Genomic DNA, 21,441 nt, shown 5'->3' with positions numbered 1-21,441 from the left:
TAGGGTTGGGACTCTGAAGCGAAGCACTACATAGGGTCAATTCCACCTCCATGTGCAAGACTCAACTTAATGCAACTAAAAATGGTACATAGAGCCCACTTAACAAGAACCCGAATGAGCAGGTTCTTCCCGGAGGTGGAGGACAGATGTGAATGGCGCCAAGGAGGCCCGGCCAACCACGCACACATGTTCTGGTCGCCCCAGACTTGCTGGGTACTGGGCAGCCTTCTTCGAAGCAATGTCAAAAGTGGTGGGGATGAGGGTGGATCTACGCCCAAAAGCGACGGATTTCGGGGTATCAGATCAGCCAGAAGCCAGATCTCTTCATGGGGAGGAGGGTGGTCGCCCTTGCCTTTGCCTCCCAGATCGCCCGCCATGGAATCTTGCTCGACTGGCGGTCAGCAGCACCACTTAAAGCTGCAAACTGGTTGTTCGTCCTTTCAAAATTTCTCCAAATGGAGAAAATCAAATTTGTCATCCATGGGTCGGAAGATGGCTTCCTTAAAACATGGGAGCCATTCACCCGGCTGTTCCGGGACCGGTTTGTGGTCAACATATAATTAGTAGCCAGAAGCCAGGGAGGAATGGCCAGGACAAGACAGAAGAGAGCAAAGTAAGGGAGGACCAGGGGGAGATGAAGAGGTAGCCAAACCCAGCAGGAAGGGAAAGAGGGGAGGCAGAAGGAGAAAAAGATGAGGGACACAAGGTATACTTGTAAGTATACCATGTATAAAACACAATAAAAACATTTTTTTTTTTTTTTTTTTTTTAAAAAGGTGGGATTACGGGGGAAAGTGTCCAACGGTTAGGTGGGGTTACAGGGAAAGGACAGGGGACTGGGCCTAGTTAGGGTGCTCTTTTGAAGGGTTGGTGCAAACTCAATGGGCCGAAACGCCTTCTTCTGCACTGTAGTGATTCTATGATGATTCTAAGCTTAAGGAGCTCACAACTGTATCCAATCCAGCTAGAAAATGGTTTGGTATATTGCCATTTTCAGCAACTTAAAATAGCATTATTCATGGTGAATTGCCACGGATTTAAAATCCTTATTTCTTGTGATAAACTCACTCTCATCGGTATCAATTAAACTGCACCAAGTTAGTAATCTTAATACACATGGAACTTTCTTTGCAAAAAAAATGACTTTTATAAATACAGCTGATTGCTGGTTTGTGAGCGATTTTACATTCAGTGATGTAAACTTAGGGACTAGAATTAGGGACAGATGAACACATTTCAACACAATTTTAGGCATGATCACTGATGGTACCCAAAGCAAAAACTGCACTCCACTAAAACTATTATATTAGTTAATACGGCAGCAAATCTAGAGAAATGTTTGGGGGTTCAATCATCCATTAAAAACCTGGATTAGCCAGGAGGTCAGCCAACCTGTCAAGCCTGTGCGGGCTCTTTGCAACAGCAATTTAGCTCATCCCACTCCACCCCTCTCTCCCCATAGCCCTGCAAATTGTTTCCCTTCAAATGCATATCCAATTCGCTTTGTCAACCACAACTGAATCTACCTCCCCCATCCCTTCAGGTAGCACTCTTCAGATTATAATTGTTAAATGAAGAAGGTTTTCCTCATGTCATCTTTGAATATCTTATCAGTCAGCGATACAACTCTTCCGTTAATGGGAACAGTTTCTCTTGATCTACTTTGTCTGTGCCCCTCATGATTTTCAGTACTTTTCTCAAATCTCTTCTAGAAGAGTAACCACCCCACATTATCCAATCTATTCACATATCCGAAGCTCTTCAATCCCAGAACCATACCAGTAAATCTTTTCTGTAGTTTCTCTAAAGCCTTGGCAACCTTCCTTACAGCATAGTGTGTAAAATTTGACATAATACTCTAGCTGAGATCGAACCAGTGTTTCATAATAAAATACTTGCTTTTGTACTTTATGCCTCCAATTATAAAGCCCAAGGTCCGGTATGCCTATTTAACTAGGTTTTCCAATCTGCCCTGCCATCTGCACTGATTCACTTAGGTATCACTGCTCCTGCACCCCTTTAGAATTTAACTCTTTAGCTTATCTGGACATTCCTCTTTCTTCCTTTACTTTTTTATTCCTAGGGCAGCACGGTAGCACAGTTGATAGCACTGTTGTTTCACAGCGCAAGGGTCCCAGGTTCGATTCCCAGCTTGGGTTACAGTCTGTGTGGAGTCTGCACGTTCTCCCTGTGTCTGCGTGGGTTTCCTCCGGGTGCTCCAGTTTTTATTGCCCATTTATTGCCCATCCCTATTGTCCTTGAGAAGATGGTGATGGGCAGCCTTCTTGAACCAATGCAGTCCATGTGGTGTAGGGGCACCCACAGTGCTGTTAGGGAGGGAGCTTTATTAATAAGAATAAGAATAATCTTTATTGTCACAAGTAGGCTTACATTAACACTGCAATGAAGTTCCTGTGAAAAGCCCCTAATCGCCACATTCCGGCACCTATTTGGGTACACAGAGGGAGAATTCAGAATTTCCAAATTACCTAATAGCACGTCTTTTGGGACTTTAGGATTTTGACCCAGTGAGCATGAAGGAACTGAGATATATTTTCAAGCCTGGGTGGTGAGTGGCTTGGAGGGGAAATTCCAGGTGATGGTGTTCCCATGGATCTGCTGCTCTTATACTTCTAGATGGTAGCAGTCGTAGGTTTGGAAGGTGCTGCCTACGGAACATTGGTCAGTTCCTGCAGTCCATTTTGTAGGTGGTACACAGTTGCCACTGTGCGTTGGTGGTGGAGGGAGTGGATGTTCTTTTTTTTTTTAAATAATTTTTATTAAAGGTTTTCATAAAATATCAATAACAATTTGAGAAAGAAAAAAGAACCCAACAGGGTTAAGTACAAAACACGATCTAAAAAAGCAACCCCCCAAACCCCTCCCCCTGTACATAAATAATAAATTAACATTAACACCCCGACTTAACACAACAGGTATATACACCCCCTCAGACCCTCGGGAGTGGATGTTCTTGATGGGATACCAATCAAGCGGGCTGCTTTGTCCTGGCTGGTGTCGAGCTTCTTCAGTATTGTTGGGGCTGCACGCATCCAGGCAAGTGGAGAGTATTCCCTCAGACTCCTGACCTGTGCCTTGTAGACGATGGACAGATTTTGGGGGGTCGGGTGGCGGGTTACTCCTTGCAGAATTCCCAGCCTCTGACCTGCTCTTGCAGCCACAGTATTTATATGGCTAGTTCAGTTCAGTTTCTGGTCAATGGTAACCCCCGGGGTGTTCAATCGTGGGGGAATTAGTGATGATAATGCCATTGAACGTCAAGGTTAGACTCTCTTATTGGAGATGGTCAGTGTCTGGCACTTCTGTGGCATGAATGTTACTTGCCATTTGTCAGTGCAAGCGTGGATATTGTCCAGATTTTGCTGCATTTGGATATGGACTGCTTCAGTATCTGAGGAGTCAAGAATAGCGCTGAACATTGCACAATCAGCAGCGAACATCCCCACTTCTGACCTGATGGAATGAAGGTTATTGATTAAGCTGATGAAGACAGCTGGGCTGAGGGCAGTACCCTGAGGAACACTTGCAGAGATGCCTGAAAACTTTCATCACTATCCTCCTCACAGTTCTCTACACTTGCATCATCTGCAAATTCTGAAATCAGGCTTTGTAAACCTATCCAAGTCATTAATATATATCAAGCACAACAGTGGTCCCAGTACTAACACCTGAGGAACACTAAGGTATACCATCCTCTGGACCAAAAAACAAGCAACTGTTCATCAATATTCTGTTTCCTGCAACTCAGCCAACTGCATATCCATTCTGCTACTGTCCTTTTTATTCATCGGCTTCAACTTTGCTGGCAAGCCTGTTATGCGGCATTTTATCAAGGGCATGAACATGGAAGTTTATAAAACATTGTTAACTGCATTGTCCTCATCAACTCTCTTTGTTGTCTCATGAAAATAAAAGTACTCATACCCAATTTTGTCCTGGATTATTGGTTCTAAAAGCTTTTCCATATCAGAGGTGAAACTGACTGACCTGTAGTTGCTGAGCTCATCCTTACAGACTTTTCTGAACAAGGGTATAACATTTGCAATTCTCCAGTCCTCTGGCACCACCCCTGTATAAAGAGGGTTGAAGATTGTAACCAGTACTTCCTCAACTTCCACTATTTAATTTATTTCTTATTTCCCTCAGCATTTCGGTTGCATCCCATTAGGCTCCAGTGAGTTGTTAATTTTAAGTACAGCATGATTTTCCAGTACTTCCTCTTTATCAATGTTTAGCCCATTTAATACCCTCTTTTTCACCATGATCTTTGCAGCATCATCTTCCTCGGTAAAGACAGGTGCCAATTACTAATTTCGTACCTCAGCAATACCCTCTCCCTACATGTGTGACTCTCCTTTTTGGTGGCTGATCAGCCGCACCCTTTCGCTTGCTCTTTTACTATTTATTCCTATAGAAGACCTTGAGATTCTCCTTTTATGTGAATTGCAAGACTTGTCTTTCTCTGTCCTTGGCTCAATTTCCTTTTTCACTTTCCCTCCGAGCGTCATATTTATTCAATCTGGTAGCAACGCATGTTATCAACCTATCATCTGTTTTACACACCCTTCTCGTGCTTCTCTCTTTCATCATCTAAGCAGCTCTAGCTTTGGCCACCTTACCTACCCTCTCATGGGAACGTACCTCGACAGTACTGAACCATCTCCTCTTTAAAGGCAGCCCATTGATCCGTTACAGTTTTGCCTCCTAGTCATTGATTCAGATTAATCTGGGACAGATCTATTTTTAATGTACTGAAATTAGCCCTCCACTTAAGTATTTTTTTTTTTTTTTTACACTAGATTGCTCCTTGTCCTTCAACGTGGTTAATCTGAACATAATAACACTATGATCATTGTTTCTTAACTGTTCCGCTACTGACATTGATCCACTTGTTCACACTGCAGAATGTTTAGTCACTTCGGCAAAAACTAAATGAAAACTCATTGAGAATGCAAACTTGGTGTTCATTAGTTTAGTGACCATTTCCCAAACATACAATATCATCCATTACAGCAATAAAGTTTTCATACTTTACATTTTAAACATTTAGTGGTCGCATGCAATATCACTCTCTGTAGAGTTAGAACACTTAGCCACAACACATTTCCCACGTGCCATTTAGGACTCACTTGGTAGCCTTCTCACCTGAGTCAGAAGCTTGTGGGTTCATTCCAGTACTACAGCTCAAATATTTAGGTTGACGCTGTAGTGCAGTACTGAGAGAATGGTATATGAATACACTGTTAGGTGGCATATTAAATCAAGGCTCCATATGCCCCATCAGGTGGATTTAAAAGATCCCATGGCACTATCTCAGAAGAGCAAGGGGGTATTCCTGGTGTTCTGGCTAATATTTGTCCCTCAATCAATCATAAAATAGATTATTTGATCATGATCACATTGATGGTTGTGGGATCTTGCTGTGTGCAAATTGGCTATCCTATCACCTATATTACAAGTGACTCAAACTCCAAAAAGCACTTTGTGATCTCCCAAGTTCATAAAAGGTGCAATATAAATGCAAATCTTTCATTTTACAGTTGTACTAAACTGTTGATAAACCATCATCTTCTATAATGAGCTTGCCTCCACCAAGTTAAATTCTACGCTTTGACAAAGGGTCATCAGGACTTGAAACATTAGCTCTTTTCTCTCCCTACAGATGCTGCCAGACCTGCTGAGATTTTCCAGCATTCTCTCTTTGGTTTCAGATTCCAGCATCTGCAGTAATTTGCTTTTATCCAAGTTAAATTCTAAACTGTTCACAGTATTTGTAGATGTTAAGTATTAAACTACATTGCAAAACTACATTGACTATATAATAACTGAATGCAATTTAAAATATAAGAAGCATTTAAAATTTGAGCTACAACTTGGCTTGGCCTTTAACTGTGAACTCTCTAGATAATTAGTTTCTTCTATTCAGCTCTGTGATGTGCAAACACAAAAGAGAAAAAAATCAAATCCTGAAAGCCATCAAAGTAATGAGGTCTCTTAGGAACTTCACACTGAGCCCAGCGATATCAAATCTTTCTAATATTCAGTAACCAGCACATCATTAAACATGATGTGATGTTTGGTCAAAACTACAATGGAGGATAATCCGAAATCTCAGTCATTACATTTAGAGAAAATAAAAAGTAACATAATACTAATTAGTTTGTCATAATAGATTATTCGGTGCAACAGATTGGGTAGAGTGCTGGTGGTAATGCAGTATTCTGTAACCACTGAATGGTTTGATGTATTCACCTGAGGTTTGCCATTTCGCATCACACTTACAAAGACTACTCAAGACGCAAAAAGCTGTTCACACCAGCACCCTCAAATGTTTTGAAGTTTTATGGTAACCCACCAGGGGTCACGTCAGTAATAATAGGAGAATATGGGCACATGATTGCAGTGTCTAATGGATAAAATGAACATTGATTGCCTTTTTTCCCTTTTTGCATGTTGGAAGTTTAGACTTCCTTATACAAATTTATTATTTTGTAATGAAGTAAAAAAATTCAGAAACATTGCAGAGATTAGTCATCCAGTGCTTTAGAACATTGTGTTGATCTGGAGGCATAAATTTACAAACCATAGCGAGTTCTTTGAACAACAAATGTATATCCTAGAGGGCTGTGGAAGCTCAGTCATTGCCTATGTTTAAAGCAGAGATTGATAGATTTCTGATTAACAATAACAAAGAGTTTTGGGGATATATGTGTAAAATGCATTGAAGTATCTGATCGGCCATGATCTTGTTAAATGGTGGAGCAGGCTTGATGGGTTGAATGGCCTACTCCTGTTGTTTTATAAACCAATTTGACAAATGACCAGCACTTTGACATTTATATTTAATAATCCTGAATTTCTGAGCAATTTATCACACCCGCGAACCCTCTTCAACCAGTGCTAGATCTGACTTCAGGTAATCTCAACATGTATTCAAATTTAAGTCAATAAAACCAAGTTGGGATAATCATGAGCCATTCAACAGCCCTAAAGATAGATTTCACTGGATTAATGTCCACCATTCATGGAAGGTACATGCTGTAACTTGAATGACTAGATTGGCCTTACATTCTGGGACCAGAGGCTCAAATCCAGAGGTGAGAGCAAAAGCTAATTTTTTTAAAGAAAATATATATTTATTAAAAGACCGTAACAGAATCCTTTAAGTCCGGCTTTTGCTCCCTTCCCTTGTCAATGTAATTAATTGGATATTCAGCCACAATTCTAGCCCATGGCTGAAATAAGGAGAGGAAAAAAAGGACTCCTTGTAATAGACTACATGCATTATGATGTTTGACAGTGTCATTTAACTTGGGGAGTCTATGTCTGACATTATCAATGTCAATTCATGTAGCACTGAACTATTACATCTTTAGCGTTTATAGGTCATACAATAAATTAAAATACAAACATCAAAATTAATATATATATTAATTTTAAAAAGCTCTTTCAAGAATTAATATTTGCTTACCAAACTGGAACTGTGTATTGTCCATTAGACGGATTGATGCAGGTGCACATCTCTGAAGAGATGAAAATATAAAACTAATTCTCACATTGATATCAAAATAAACTAAATAATAATTTTGAAGGGGCAAGAAATGTGTGGTTTTACTCCTGCCAAATATGCAATATTTAAATTTTTGGTGCAATACTTTAGCATTTGAACTAGAATCATAATAATCTTCATTAGTGTCACAAGTAGGTTAAACATTAACACCGCAATTAAAATAGGTGAAAATCCCCTTGTAGAGGATGTAGAAGAAATGTGGGACAACAAGCTCGTTTATATAGACTACAAACAACAGAGGTCCCAGCACTGATCCCTTCAGAATACCACTAGCAACAGATCCCCATTCTGAAAAATACCCTTCCACCGCTGCTCTGTCTTCTATAACCAAGCCAGTTCTGTATCCATCTAGCCAGCTCACCTTGAATCCCATGGTTTTAGTTTGTGTACCAGTCTGCCATGTGACCTTGTCAAACACCTTACTAAAGTCCATATAAATTACATCCACAGCCCTTCCCTCATCAATTTTCTTTGTCACATCTTCAAAAAGCTCAATCAAGTTGGTGAGACATGACCTTCCCCGTACAAAACCATGCTGCCTGTCACTAACTAATCCATTTCCCTCCAAATGTGCATACATCCCGTCCCTCAGTATCTTTTCCAAAAGCTTCCGCATCACTGATGTCAGGTTCACCGGCCTATCATTTTCTGGATTGTCCCTGCTTCCTTTCTTAAACAAGGGAATAACATTGGCTATTCTCCAATCCCCTGGAACCTCGCCTATGGTCAAAGAAGATGTGAAGATATCAGTTAAGGTCCCAAGTATTTCTCCCCTTGCCTCCCACAGTAACCTGGGGTAGATCCCATCAAGCCCCAGGGACTTGTCTACCTTAATGCAATTTAGGATGCTCAACACTTCCTCCTTTGATATATTGCCGTTCTCAAGAGAGTTCACACACCTATCCCTGACTTCAACATCCGTCAAGTCCATCGCCCTGGTGAAAACCGATACAAAGTACTCATTAAGGATTTCACCCACTTCCTGTGGTTCCACGCATAACTTCCCTCCATTGACCTTAAGTGGGCCTACACTTTCTTTTGCTCCTAATATATGCATAAAAAGCCTTGAAATTCTCCTTGACCATGTTTGCTAAAAACATTTCATGGCCTCCTTTAGCCCACCTAATTCCATGTTCAACTTCCTTCCTACTTTCACTGTACTCCTCAAGGGCATCGTCAGTTTTTAGATGCCTATACCTATCGTATGCTTCCCTTTTCCCAAGCTCAATTTCCCTTGTCATCCATGGTTCCCGAATTCTGCCATTACTATCCTTCATTTTTGCGGCCTGCTCTTCAATCAACTGGCCTTTAAAAGCCTCCCACATATCGCATGCGGATTTGCCCTCAAATAGCTGCTCCCAATCCACATTCCCCAGTTCCTGTCTAATTTGGACGGCCAATAAAGCACCCTCATCCGTGGGCCACAGTAGCACAGTGGTTAGCACTATTGCTTCACAGAGCCAGGGTACCAGGCTCAATTCCCGGCTTGGGTCACCGTCTGTGTGGAGTCTGCACGTTCTTCCCATGTCTGCGTGGGTTTCCTCCGGGTGCTCCGGTTTCCTCCCACAAGTCCAGGAAGATGTGCTGTTTGGTAATTTCGACATTATAAATTCTCCCCCCATGAACCTGAGCAGGCGGCGGAATGTGGCGACTAGGGGATTTTCAGTCAGTTCATTGCCGTGTTAATGTAAGCCGACTTGTGACATTAAAGATTATTTCATTTTTATTTAATTTCTTGTCCTTATCCATGACTACTCGAAATCTTATGAAATTATGGTTGCTATGCCCAAAATGCTTCCCCACTGAAACATCAATCACCTGGCCTGACTCATTCCCCAATACCAAGTCCACTATGACCCGCTCACTGGTTGGATTGTCAACTTACTGTATCAAAAAGCCCTCCTGGACACATCTAACAAATTGCTCTCCACCCGAGCCCCTGGCTGTAAGGGGTTCCCAGTCAATATGGGGGAAGTTAAAAGTCATCACGAGTACCCTGCTTTTTTCACACCTTTTCAGTATCTGACTACATAACTGCTTCGCTGTCTCCTGTGGGCTGTTGGGAGATCTACGGAACACTCCCAACATTGTGATTTCACCCTTCTATGGATTGGATTTGTTTATTGTCACATGTACCGAAGTACAGTGGAAAGTATTTCTGCGTGCAGCTCAAACAGATCATGTAGTACATGAATATTATTCCTGAGCTCCACCATAATGCCTCACTACAAGATCCCTTCAATGTGGCCACCCTCAACACAGTTGTGATTTGTTCCCTAATCAGCAATGCAACTCCCCCGCCTCTTTTGTTTCACCTTCTGGACCATCTAAAACAACGGTATCCATGGCAGCACGGTAGCAAAGTGGTTAGTACAGTTGCTTCACAGCTCCAAGGTCCCTGGTTCGATTTCCAGTTTGGGTCTGTGTGGAGACTGCACGTTCTCCCATTGTCTGCGTGGGTTTCCTCCGGGTGCTCCGGTTTCCTCCCACAGTCCAAAGATGTGCAAGTTAGGTGGATTGGCCATGATAAATTGTCCTTGGTGTCCAAAAAAGGTTCGGTGGGGTTCCTGGGTTACGAGGATGGGATAGGCTTAAATGGGGTGTTCTTTCCAAGGGCTTGTTCAGACTCGATGGGCCAAAGGGCCTCCTTCTGCACTGTAAATTATATGATTCGATGATTAAGCTGCCAGTCCTGACCCTCCTTTAACCATGTTTCCGTAATTGCAATTACGTCATAGTCCCATGCCATAAACCAGGCTTTCAGTTCATGTGTTTTACCCGTTACACTTCTTGCATTGAAGCAAATGCACTCCAGCCCTACAGTCCCGCTGAGCTCTGCTGCTTCCCTCTGCCTTCTCTTACTCTGCGCTATGTTTATCTCAGTCTCACTTTTTTCCCCAGTCTCTACACTTCTGGCCTGCGGTTCCGGTTCCCACCCAACTGCCACACTCGTTTAAGCTCATTCATTGTATATCGGTCTATGTTTCCATAAAGCATGACTTCTAATCCCTCAAAAAAAGAGATTTCAAAACTTTCTTTGCGAATGCCAGAATTCCAACTGTTCAGTGCTGGGTACGAATATAGCAATTTTGTTGGAGTAAATGTTCAGATGTCTTATATGCAAAAATGAAGAATAATTAATTACCTGTCGTGCTACTTCTCGTAAACAGGCCACGCCATGTTCAAAATTTGGAAACACAATAGAGCCATATTTCTGATATTCAGGCAAAGCCCTAATCTTTATTGTGACCTCTGTGACTACACCAAGTGTTCCTGAAATGAGAGAAAAGAATCTGAAAAAAGGGGAAATACACAGGAATTACAATGTTTTTAGCAGTTAAAGAGCCTTACATCACCCTCTACTAATTTAGTCAGCTCCAAGCTAAATGTACAGTTCCTATGTCTTCTGGTCTAAGTTATATGGTTTCTCTCTACATTACAATCATTGTAAAATGAACAGAATAATATTAATAAAATTAGTCCAAACTATCAGCATTTACATCAGCGTATCCAAATTATTTGGGTCACTGCACATGCAATAATGTTAAAACTTTACAACTTGTTCATTTCAGTGCCTTTCTGAAATACCATTTATGCAAAATAAGTTTGCATTTATTGATTATACACGTGAGATCTTACGATGCCACAAAAGAATGTTACGCTGTACCGCAAGATGTCTTGTAAGAACCCGAACTGGCAAACTATAGATTGAAATGGGGATAATAGTCCCTCTGGATTATATATTTTAAAAATAACCACAGTGAACAAAATAGACCTGTCAGCAGTACTTTATTATTTCCCTGTGGCAAGCTTCCAAACTTGGTAATGCTACCAGGATAGATGCCAAGTAGAGGACAGACTAAGTGTCTCACCACCTCCCTTCAAAGAAGAAAAGAAAACCAGTGGGTCATCACCCTTGGGCTGCTCTTATCTACATCTAACTATACCAGCAGAAAAGTGGGCTTGACAATCTTCCATCCTTTGTTGCCTTACAGGGGTTTACAATTCATTCTTGGATGCAAATATGGTACTGCAAACTATGTGCATGAGTCACAGAAAACGAGCATGCAGGTGCAGCAGATAATGAGGAAAGCAAATGGAATGTTGGCATTTTTCGCAATAGGAATTGAGTATAAAGGTAAGGAAGTGTTGCTGTGACTATACAAGGCCTTGGTAAGACCGCACCTAGAGTATTGTGCACAGTTCTGGTGCCCGTATTCGAGGAAAGTTGTGGTGGCATTGGAGGCAGTTTAGAGGAGGTTCACTAGATTGATTCCAGAGAGGAGGGGTTTGTCATATGAAGAGAGATTGAACAGTTTAGGTCTATACTCTCTGGAGTTTAGAAGAACGAGGGGAGATCTTATTGAGGTATACAAGATACTAAAAGGTCTGGATAAAGTAGACGTGGAGCTGATGCTTCCTCTTATGGGGCATTCTAAAATGAGAGGCCAGAACCTGAGAATAAGAGGTAGCAAATTTAAAACCGATTTGAGGAGAAACTACTTCTCCCAAAGGGTTGTGAGTCTGGAATTCGCTAATGATGATGTGCTACCGTGCTGCCCATCCACTACCCCACAGTGCGGTGGATGCAGGGAGAGTGAGTAAATTTGAGGAGTTAGAAAGATTTTTAATTCCTAATGGGTTGAAGGGTTATGGAGTACGGGCAGGATGGTGGAGTTGAGGCCAGGATGGGTTCAGCCATGATCACATTGAGGATGTGAGGCTCGGGAGGCTAAATTGCCTATTCCCACTCCTAGGTCATGTGTTCCAGGGCGGAGATGCTCTGGCTGATTTGGCAATCCAGCTCTTGGTTTGTAACATTGCAAGTAGCAGATGAGGAACATATCAGCCGTGATAGAATGGCTGAGCTGACTCGATGGGCCGAATGGCCAGATTCCGCTCCTGTATCATATGAACTTATGTGCATTTTCAAAGCCAAAGCAGCTAACAGATACATACAAATACCAAATGGTCAGCAATTGTAACTATGGTATAATGACTGGCATTTATATCTAAAATTATGTACAATGGAACAGAAAAATATGAGAAGTAAAAGATTTTTAAAAGAACATTTCTGATGAACATTCTCCACCATGGTTTTGGGTTCATTGGTCTTTCCCGATACCAGCAATTTGTAAAATTGATTCTCAACAAAACTGCCTGAAAGACACTGGCCGGGATTCTCCGAGCCTGCGCCGGGTCGGAGAATCGCCGGGGGAGATTGGGAATCACACCACGCCGCTCCGACGCCAGGCTGCCGATTCTCCGGTCACCGCCGATTCTCCGCGCTCGACGGGAAGAGTGGCCGCCGAGTCCCGCCGGCGTGGTTCACAAAAGGTCCCACCCAGCAGGACCTCGCCGTTCTGGCTGCGGGGGCCATCCTGGTTTGGGTGGGGGGGGGGTGTCTCCATAGTGGCCAGGCCCGGGATCGGGGGCTACCGATCGGCGAGCGCGCTCATTCCAGGGGGGGCCTATGTTCCTCCATGCCGGGCCCCTGTAGGGCTCCGCCATGTTGCGCGTGCAGGACCGGCTTTCGGCGCTGGAGCAGCGCACAGCATTCCGCCGCCGTTCTAGCCCCCTGAAATCCAGAGAATAACTGGGCCAGGAGGCCCGTTGACGCTGGCATACAACACTCCGGTGTTTACGCCGGCGTCAACACTTGGCTGGGATTTCGGAGCATCCCGGCCACTAGCACCATACTGAATGGTGGACACAGGCAAACAAGAAGCATTTAAGATTTGACTGGGACTGACATCCGGTGGCGGCCATGGAGGAGTGTGTCGCACATCTGATAGCTCCTGCCTGTGACGGACTTTTGGATTTTTTTCCCCTGGGGTTTTCTGGATTTTATGGGATAAATCGGTGAAGAGTGACAGTAAGGAGAAATCCTCCTCCGGTGTCTGGAGAATTGGACCAGAAGTGGTCGTGTGAGAAGACAAAGTCCTATAAGGAAGACGCGAACAAAGCTGGTAACGCGGGAAAGCATGGCGGAGAAGCAGGGCCGCGGGGAGACGGCACAGTGGTCGACGGAGCAGCTGGTGAAGTTGTTCAAAGATTGCTTCACCAAGCTGAAGGAGGACACACTGGACCCCATTAAGGCTTCGATTGATCAAGTTGTGCAGAGTCAAGTGACCCATGGGACAGCGATCCAGGAGGTGGAGAAAAAGGTGTCCGAGCACGAGGAGTACATAACCGTGCTGGAGACAAAGTTGGAGATGACGAACGACCGCCAGAGAAGAATGCAGGAGAAGCTGGAGGACCTGGAGAACAGGTCCAGGAGGCAGAATCTTAGAATTGTCAGCCTCCCTGAAGGCAGTGAGGGATCGGATGCAAGGACTTATGTGACGGACATGCTGGAGAAGTTGATGGGGGCGGAGGCTACAAGAGACACACCTCAGCCTCTGGAAGTGGATAGAGCGCACAGGGCCCTCGCAAGGAAGCCCCGAGCGAATGAGCGGCTGAGGGCGATGGTGGTACGTTTTCACCATTTCCTGGACAAGGAACATGTTCTGCAGTGGGCCAAGAAGGAACACAGCACCAAATGGGAGAACTGTGAGCTGCACATTTATCAGGACCTGGGCGTGGATCTGGCCAGGAGGCGAGCTGGGTTTAATCGGGCAAAAACAGCCCTCTTTAAGAAGGGGGTGAAGTTTGGGATGCTGTACCCAGCCCGTCTGTGGGTCACACATGAGGAACGGGACTTCTACTTTGAAACACCAGACAAAGTATGGACTTTTATTAAAGAAATGAGGCTGGAGGTGAATTAAAAGACACTGAAGCCTTGGAGAAGTACTGTGGCGGCGATTTGTTGTGCTGGGTTATATAAATATAAGTAGTGCTATGTGTAATGAGGGGATGTTTGGATGGCTAAAGGTAACTTTGTCTTGAAGGGAGCTGGTTAGGGGGGGGGGGGGGGGGGGAAGAGATGGGCTTTGGAGTTGGTTCTGTTTTTTGGGTGATGATTTTTCTAAAGTAGCTGTTTCTTCATTTCTTCACTGTTTTTTCTGATGTTTGTTTACTGGGGAATGTGATGCTTTTAAAATATGTTTGTCCACGTGGGGGGAGAGAACAATGGGGAGACAGACTGCTTGGTGCCGGGGCAGGCGCTATCAAGTCAGCATGGATCAGCTGACTCTCGGAAGCGCAATGGGGGGGTGAGCAGGTGTTAAGCTGGAGCCTGACTTGGGGGGTTGGGTTCCTAGTGTTGTTGCTTGGGGGGGGGACTGCTTTGCTGATAGGGGAAGAACTGTTACTAGGGGACAAATGGGAGGTCGGGAACGGCAACTGCCTGAGGGGGTGTTCAAGGAGGCAGAGGGCGCGAGCTCGAGGCTGGCCTAAAAAGGGTGATGGCTAGTCAGCCCGGGGGGGGGGGGGGCTGGAAGCCCCCAACCAGGCTGATTACATGGAACGTCAGAGCGCTGAATGGGCCGGTCAAGAGGGCTCGCGTGCTTGTGCATTTGAGGGAACTGAAAGCGGACGTGGCAATGCTACAAGAGACACACCTAAAGGTTACAGACTAGACGAGATTGAGAAAGGGGTGGGTCAGCCAAGTATTCCAGGGCTGGACTCAAAAACCAGGGGGGTAGTGATCTTGATCAACAAATGAGGGGCATTTGAGGCAGGGTGAATTGTGTCAGACATGGGGGGTAGGTACATCATGGTGAGTGGGAAGCTGGAGGGGGTGCGAGTGGTACTCGTGATCATATATGTTCCAAATTGGGACGATGTGGAATTTATGAGGCGGGTTGTAGGTAAGATCACAGACTTAGAGTCACATAACCTGATCATGGGAGGAGACTTCAACACTGTCTTTGATCCGGAATTGGACCGGTCAAAATCCAGGACAGGGAGGAGGCCAGCTGCGGCAAAGGAATTGAAGGGGTTTATGGAACAAATGGGTGGAGTAGACCCATGGAGGTTAGCACGTCCAAGGGCGAAGGAGTTTTCCTTTTCCTCACATGTCCACAAGGTATACTCTCGCATCGACTTTTTTGTTCTGAGCAGGGCGCTAATACCGGAGGTGGTGGATACGGAGTACTCGGCCATCGCAGTGTCGGATCATGCCCCGCTTTGGGTGGATCGACAGGTTAGTGTGGAGAGAGGGCAACGCCCACTGGGGAGACAAGATGTGGGGTTGCTCGCGGACGAAGCGATCTGTGGGCGGGTTAAGTCCATCCAGAACTACCTGGAAACAAATGATACGGGGGAGGTCTCTGCAGCGACAGTTTGGGAAGCTCTGAAGGCAGTGGTCAGAGAGGAATTAATCTTGATACGGGCCCACAGAGAAAAGGCGGAACAGGCTGAGAGGGATAGGTTAGTGGAGGAGATACTCCAGGTGGACAGGAGATACTTCGAGGCCCCGGACGCGGGGCTACTGAGGGAGCGGCGGAGGTTACAGGCGGAGTTTGGGCTGTTGACCACAGGGAAAGCGGTGGAACAGTTGAGGAAGGCAAGGGGGGTGATTTATGAGTACGGGGAAAAGGCAAGCAGAATGTTAGCTCACCAGCTCAGGAAAAGGGAGGCAGCCAAGGAGATAGGTAAATTAAAGAGTAGAGGCGGGAATATGGTCCTGGACCCAGCAGGGGTGAACGAGGTGTTTAAGGACTTCTATAGTAAATTATATGAGTCGGAACCCCCGGCTGGGGTGGAGGGGATGAGGCAGTTTTTGGATCAGTTGAGGTCCCCGAGGGTAGATAAGGATCTGGTGGAAGGGCTGGGAGCCCTAATTGAGATTGAGGAAATAATCAAGGGGCTGGAGGGCATGCAGTCGGGCAAGGCCCCAGGGCCTGGCGGCGACCCGGTGGAATTCTACAAGAGGTTTTCAGAGATATTGAGCCCACTGCTGGTGAGGACATTTAATGAAGCATGAGAGAAGGGAGACCTCCCTCCAACAAAGTCGCAGGCCTGGATTTCATTGATCCTGAAACGGGAGAAGGATCCGGAGCAATGCGGGTCATACAGGCCAATTTCTCTACTAAATGTGAACGCCAAACTGCTGGCTAAGATACTTGCCACAAGGATATAGGACTGTGTCCCAGGGGTAATAGGGGAAGACCAGACGGGATTTGTAAAGGGCAGGCAACTCAAGGCCAGCGTTCGAAGGCTTTTGAATGTTATTATGATGCCCTCAGAAGGAGAGGTGGTGGATGTGGTGGTAGCGATGGATGCGGAGAAGGCTTTTGATCGGGTGGAGTGGAATTACCTGTGGGAGGCGCTGGGAAGGTTTGGTGAGGGCTTTATTGACTGGGTGCAGTTGCTCTATCAGGCACCAGTAGCCAGTGTGCGTACGAACCGGCTGAGGTCGGGGTACTTTAAGCTACACAGAGGGACGAGGCAAGGGTGCCCCCTCTCCCAGTCACTGTTTGCTCTGGCCAGAGAGCCATTGGTCATGGCGTTAAGAGCCTCTTGGAACTGGAAAGAACTGGTCCGGGGGTGGCCGTTACTCCACAAGTCCGGTGGTGCTGGTGGCTCTGAGAACCTGGAGGCAATGGAGGAGATATGAGAGAGTGGAGGGAGCATCGGTTTGGACCCCGATTTATAATAATCATCGGTTTGTACCGGGTAGGCTAGATGGTGGGTTCCGGAGGTGGCAAAGGGCAGGAATTAGAAGGATAGGGGATCTATTTATAGATGGGAGATTTCCCAGCTTGAAAGCCTTGGGAGGATAAATTTGAATTGCCAGCAGGGAACGGGTATAGGTATTTGCAGGTGCGAGACTTCCTGAGAAAACAGGTGCCGGCCTTTCCGCTGCTGCTGCCATGGGGGATACAGGATAGAGTAGTCTCCAGTACCCGGGTGGGAGAGGGGAAGGTTTCAGGTATTTACCAGGAGCTTTCTGAGGCGGAGGAAATTCAGGTGGAGGAGCTTAAGGGCAAGTGAGAGGACGAGCTAGGAGGAGAGACAGAGGTGGGTCTATGGGTGGATGTCCTAAGCAGGGTTAATACATCCTCATCATGTGCCAGGCTTAGCCTGATACAATTTAAGGTAGTCCACCGGGCACACTTGACAGTGGCTAGGGTGAGTAAGTTCTTCGGGGTTGAGGATAGGTGTGCGAGTGGTGACCAGTGGTGTTCCACAGGGATCAGTGCTGGGACCTTTGCTCTTTGTAGTATATATAAATGATTTGGAGGAAAATGTAACTGGTCTGATTAGTAAGTTTTCAGACGACACAAAAGTTGGTGGAATTGCGGATAGCGATGAGGACTGTCAGAGGATACAGCAGGATTTAGATTGTCTGGAGACTTGGGCGGAGAGATGGCAGATGGAGTTTAATCCGGACAAATGTGAGGTAATGCATTTTGGAAGGTCTAATGCAGGTAGGGAATATACAGTGAATGGTAGAATCCTCAAGAGTATTGAAAGTCAAAGAGATCTAGGAGTACAGGTCCACAGGTCATTGAAAGGGGCAACACAGGTGGAGAAGGTAGTCAAGAAGGCATACGGCATGCTTGCCTTCATTGGCCGGGGCATTGAGTATAAGAATTGGCAAGTCATGTTGCAGCTGTATAGAACCTTAGTTAGGCCACACTTGGAGTATAGTGTTCAATTCTGGTCGCCACACTACCAGAAGGATGTGGAGGCTTTAGAGAGGGTGCAGAAGAGATTTACCAGAATGTTGCCTGGTATGGAGGGCATAAGCTATGAGGAGCGATTGAATAAACTCGGTTTGTTCTCACTGGAACGAAGGAGGTTGAGGGGCGACCTGATAGAGGTATACAAAATTATGAGGGGCATAGACAGAGTGGATAGTCAGAGGCTTTTCCCCAGGGTAGAGGGGTCAATTACTAGGGGGCATAGGTTTAAGGTGAGAGGGGCAAGGTTTAGAGTAGATGTACGAGGCAAGTTTTTTTACGCAGAGGGTAGTGGGTACCTGGAACTCGCTACCGGAGGAGGTAGTGGAAGCAGGGACGATAGGGACATTTAAGGGGCATCTTGACAAATATATGAATAGGATGGGGATAGAAGGATACGGACCCAGGAAGTGTAGAAGATTGTAGTTTAGTCGGGCAGTATGGTCGGCACGGGCTTGGAGGGCCGAAGGGCCTGTTCCTGTGCTGTACATTTCTTTGTTCTTTGTTCTTTGAGGTGCGCGGGAAGCCCAGCAAATCATGTCCACATGTTTTGGGCTTGCCCGAAGCTTAGAGGGTTTTGGCAGGGTTTGCTAAGGCAATGTCCACGGTGCTAAAAACACGGGTGGTGCCGAGTCCGGAGGTAGCGACCTTTGGAGTGTCGGAAGGGCCGGGAGTTCAGGGGGCGAAAGAAGCTGACGCCTTGGCCTTTGCCTCCCTGGTAGCCCGGAGACGGATCTTGTTAATGTGGAGGGGCTCGAAGCCCCCCGAGTGTAGAGAACTGGGTTAGTGACATGGCTGGGTTTCTCAGTCTCGAGAAAATAAAGTTCGCCCTAAGAGGGTCAATGGTCGGGTTCACCCGGAGGTGGCAGCCGTTCGTCAACTTTCTCGGGGAAAATTAAAATGTCAGCAGATGCAGTATTCCAAGGGGGTGGGGGGGAAGAAGAGGGCCGGATTGTTGTTTTATGGTTGGGGTGTGTGAAGATTGAGATGGGGGGAAATGTTTATTATACCATGTTGATGTCATTGTCCATGTTATTTTTTTTTCTTTCTAATTTTCAAGTACCTTAATAAAAATATTTTTTTAACAAAAAGATTTGGCTGGGACTGACCAGCGAAAAGCATACAGAAACAGCTAATCAATGACAATTCATGCTGATATCATTTTGCACAGATGGTTAATTTCTGCATTGCAGGGCCCAGTGGCACAACGCAAATAATAGGACCCCGAAAATCTTTGAAAGTCCTGGCGATTTATCACCATAACCCTAGTTACCCCTTACAAGGAGGTAACAGTCTGGAATAAAAGCAGAAAATGCTCGAAATAATCAGCTGGTCTAGCAACAGCTTTGGGTTTTTTTAGGGGGGGGGGGGGAGACAAAGTAAGAGTTTTAGACCAGTGACCTTTCATCAGAGCGAATGAAAGGTCAGATAAAAGGACATCAAACTGAAACATCAAGTCTGTTTCCCTCTCCAAAGAATCTGCCAGGCCTTCTGATTGGAGCCTTCATAACCTTGGAGTTCTTACTCCTCTTGTCTGAAGTGACACTCGTAAGCCAAATAAATGGACACGCACACTGACCACAGCTAAGGTTGCCAACCCCCCGGAATTTCAATTTCATAATACAATCAAGCAGAGTCAAAACGTTTTATGATTTTCTACATGTCCCGGAACTACCTACTTAATAACGGATTCTAGCATTTTCCCATTAAATGTTCGGCCCATGTTTCCTGCTTTCTGTCTCCATCAATTCTTGGATATAGGTGTTACATTTGGAGTTTTCCATTCAGCAAGGAACAGTTGGGCATCAAGGTAGCACAGTGGTTAGCACTGTTGTTTCACAGCGCCAGGGTCTCGAGTTTGATTCCCGGCTGGTTCACTGTCTGTGCGGAGTCTGCACGTTCTCCCCATGTCTGCGTGGGTTTCCTCCGGGTGCTCCGGTTTCCTCCCACTAGTCACTAAAGACGTGCGGTCAGGTAATTTGGACATTCTGAATTCTCCCTCTGTATACCCGAACAGGTGCCGGAATATAGCGACTAGGGGCATTTCACAGTGACTTCATTGCAATATAAGCCTACATGTGACAATAAAGATTATAAAACTTTCCAGAATCTACAGAATTTTGGAAGATTATAACAAAAGCACCGTCACTCCTGCCACTGACTTTAAAACCCTAGTTATGGAGATGCCGGCGTTGGACTGGATGGGCACAGTAGGAAGTCTTACAACCCCCAGTCCAACAGGTTTATTTGGAATCACGAGCTTTCAGAGCGTAGCTCCTTCACCAGATGAGTGAAGAGGTTTAAAACCCTAGGCTGCAGGCCATTAGGTCCAGGGGACTTGTCTACATTTAGTCCTCTTGGTGTGCTTTCGTACTCATTCTCTTGTGATAATGCTTTGCACGGGGCAGCACGGTAGCATTGTGGATAGCACAATTGCTTCACAGCTCCAGGGTCCCAGGTTCGATTCCGGCTTGGGTCACTGTCTGTGCGGAGTCTGCACATCCTCCCCGTGTGCGCGTGGGTTTCCTCCGGGTGCTCCGGTTTCCTCCCACAGTCCAAAGATGTGCAGATTAGGTGGATTGGCCATGATAAATTGCCCCTAGTGTCCAAAATTGCCCTTAGTGTTGGGTGGGGTTACTGGGTTATGGCGTTAGGGTGGAGGTGTTGACCTTGGGTAGGGTGCAGACTCGATGGGCCGAATGGCCTCCTTCTGCACTGTAAATTCTATGAAGATCTTCCTGGTCTTCTGCCCCGATTTTCTATTTTTATTGGGTTACTTTTAGTGCCATCTGTTGTGAAGACAAATACAAAATATTTGTTCAAAGTCTCCGCCATTCCCTAATTTCTCTATTAATTCCTGATTCATCTCCTCTAACAAAGAAATGTTTATTGTAGTGACTCGCTCGCTTTTTTTATAAGATCATCGAAGCTTTTACTATTTGTTCTTATATTTCTTGCTGGTTTATTTTCAATCTATTTTTTCCTATTTTTGTTTGATCATCCTTTGCTGGTTTCAAAACTTTTCCCAATATTTTAGCCTGAGACTGATCTTTACAACATCAAGGCCTTTTCTTTCAACTAGATTCCTTAGTTAACCACAGAAAGTCTCATAGGGCGGAATGCTGCCAAAGTGCCATGTCGGGGGCTGAGCATGTTTCCTGTTGCAGAGAGCAACAGGAAACCACGCCATACCTTCTGTCCCCGGTGTAATTAATTATGCATCCAGGCATTTTGAGTCATCTTCTGTGGCAGTACAGGCTTGATGTGGTGCGTTCCGCC

The 21,441-nt window shown here is 45.4% G+C and overlaps 1 protein-coding gene across 2 annotated transcripts in view; it reads right to left on the bottom strand.

Annotated features, from left to right (window-relative positions):
- agps (alkylglycerone phosphate synthase) overlaps positions 1–21,441 on the bottom strand; it is a 218,479-nt gene that overhangs the window by 51,764 nt on the left and 145,274 nt on the right. For both annotated transcript variants that reach the window (XM_072477056.1, XM_072477065.1), the window contains exons 11-12: positions 10,737–10,864; positions 7,493–7,544 (exon numbers count right to left, since the gene is read on the bottom strand). In XM_072477056.1, the coding sequence (XP_072333157.1) occupies positions 7,493–7,544; positions 10,737–10,864 (180 nt within the window). The remainder of the gene's footprint in view (positions 1–7,492; positions 7,545–10,736; positions 10,865–21,441) is intronic.

This window comes from Scyliorhinus torazame, chromosome 2, assembly GCF_047496885.1.
Source record: "Scyliorhinus torazame isolate Kashiwa2021f chromosome 2, sScyTor2.1, whole genome shotgun sequence".
Taxonomy (NCBI): domain Eukaryota; kingdom Metazoa; phylum Chordata; class Chondrichthyes; order Carcharhiniformes; family Scyliorhinidae; genus Scyliorhinus; species Scyliorhinus torazame.
This window is presented reverse-complemented; position numbering and strand designations above follow the sequence as displayed.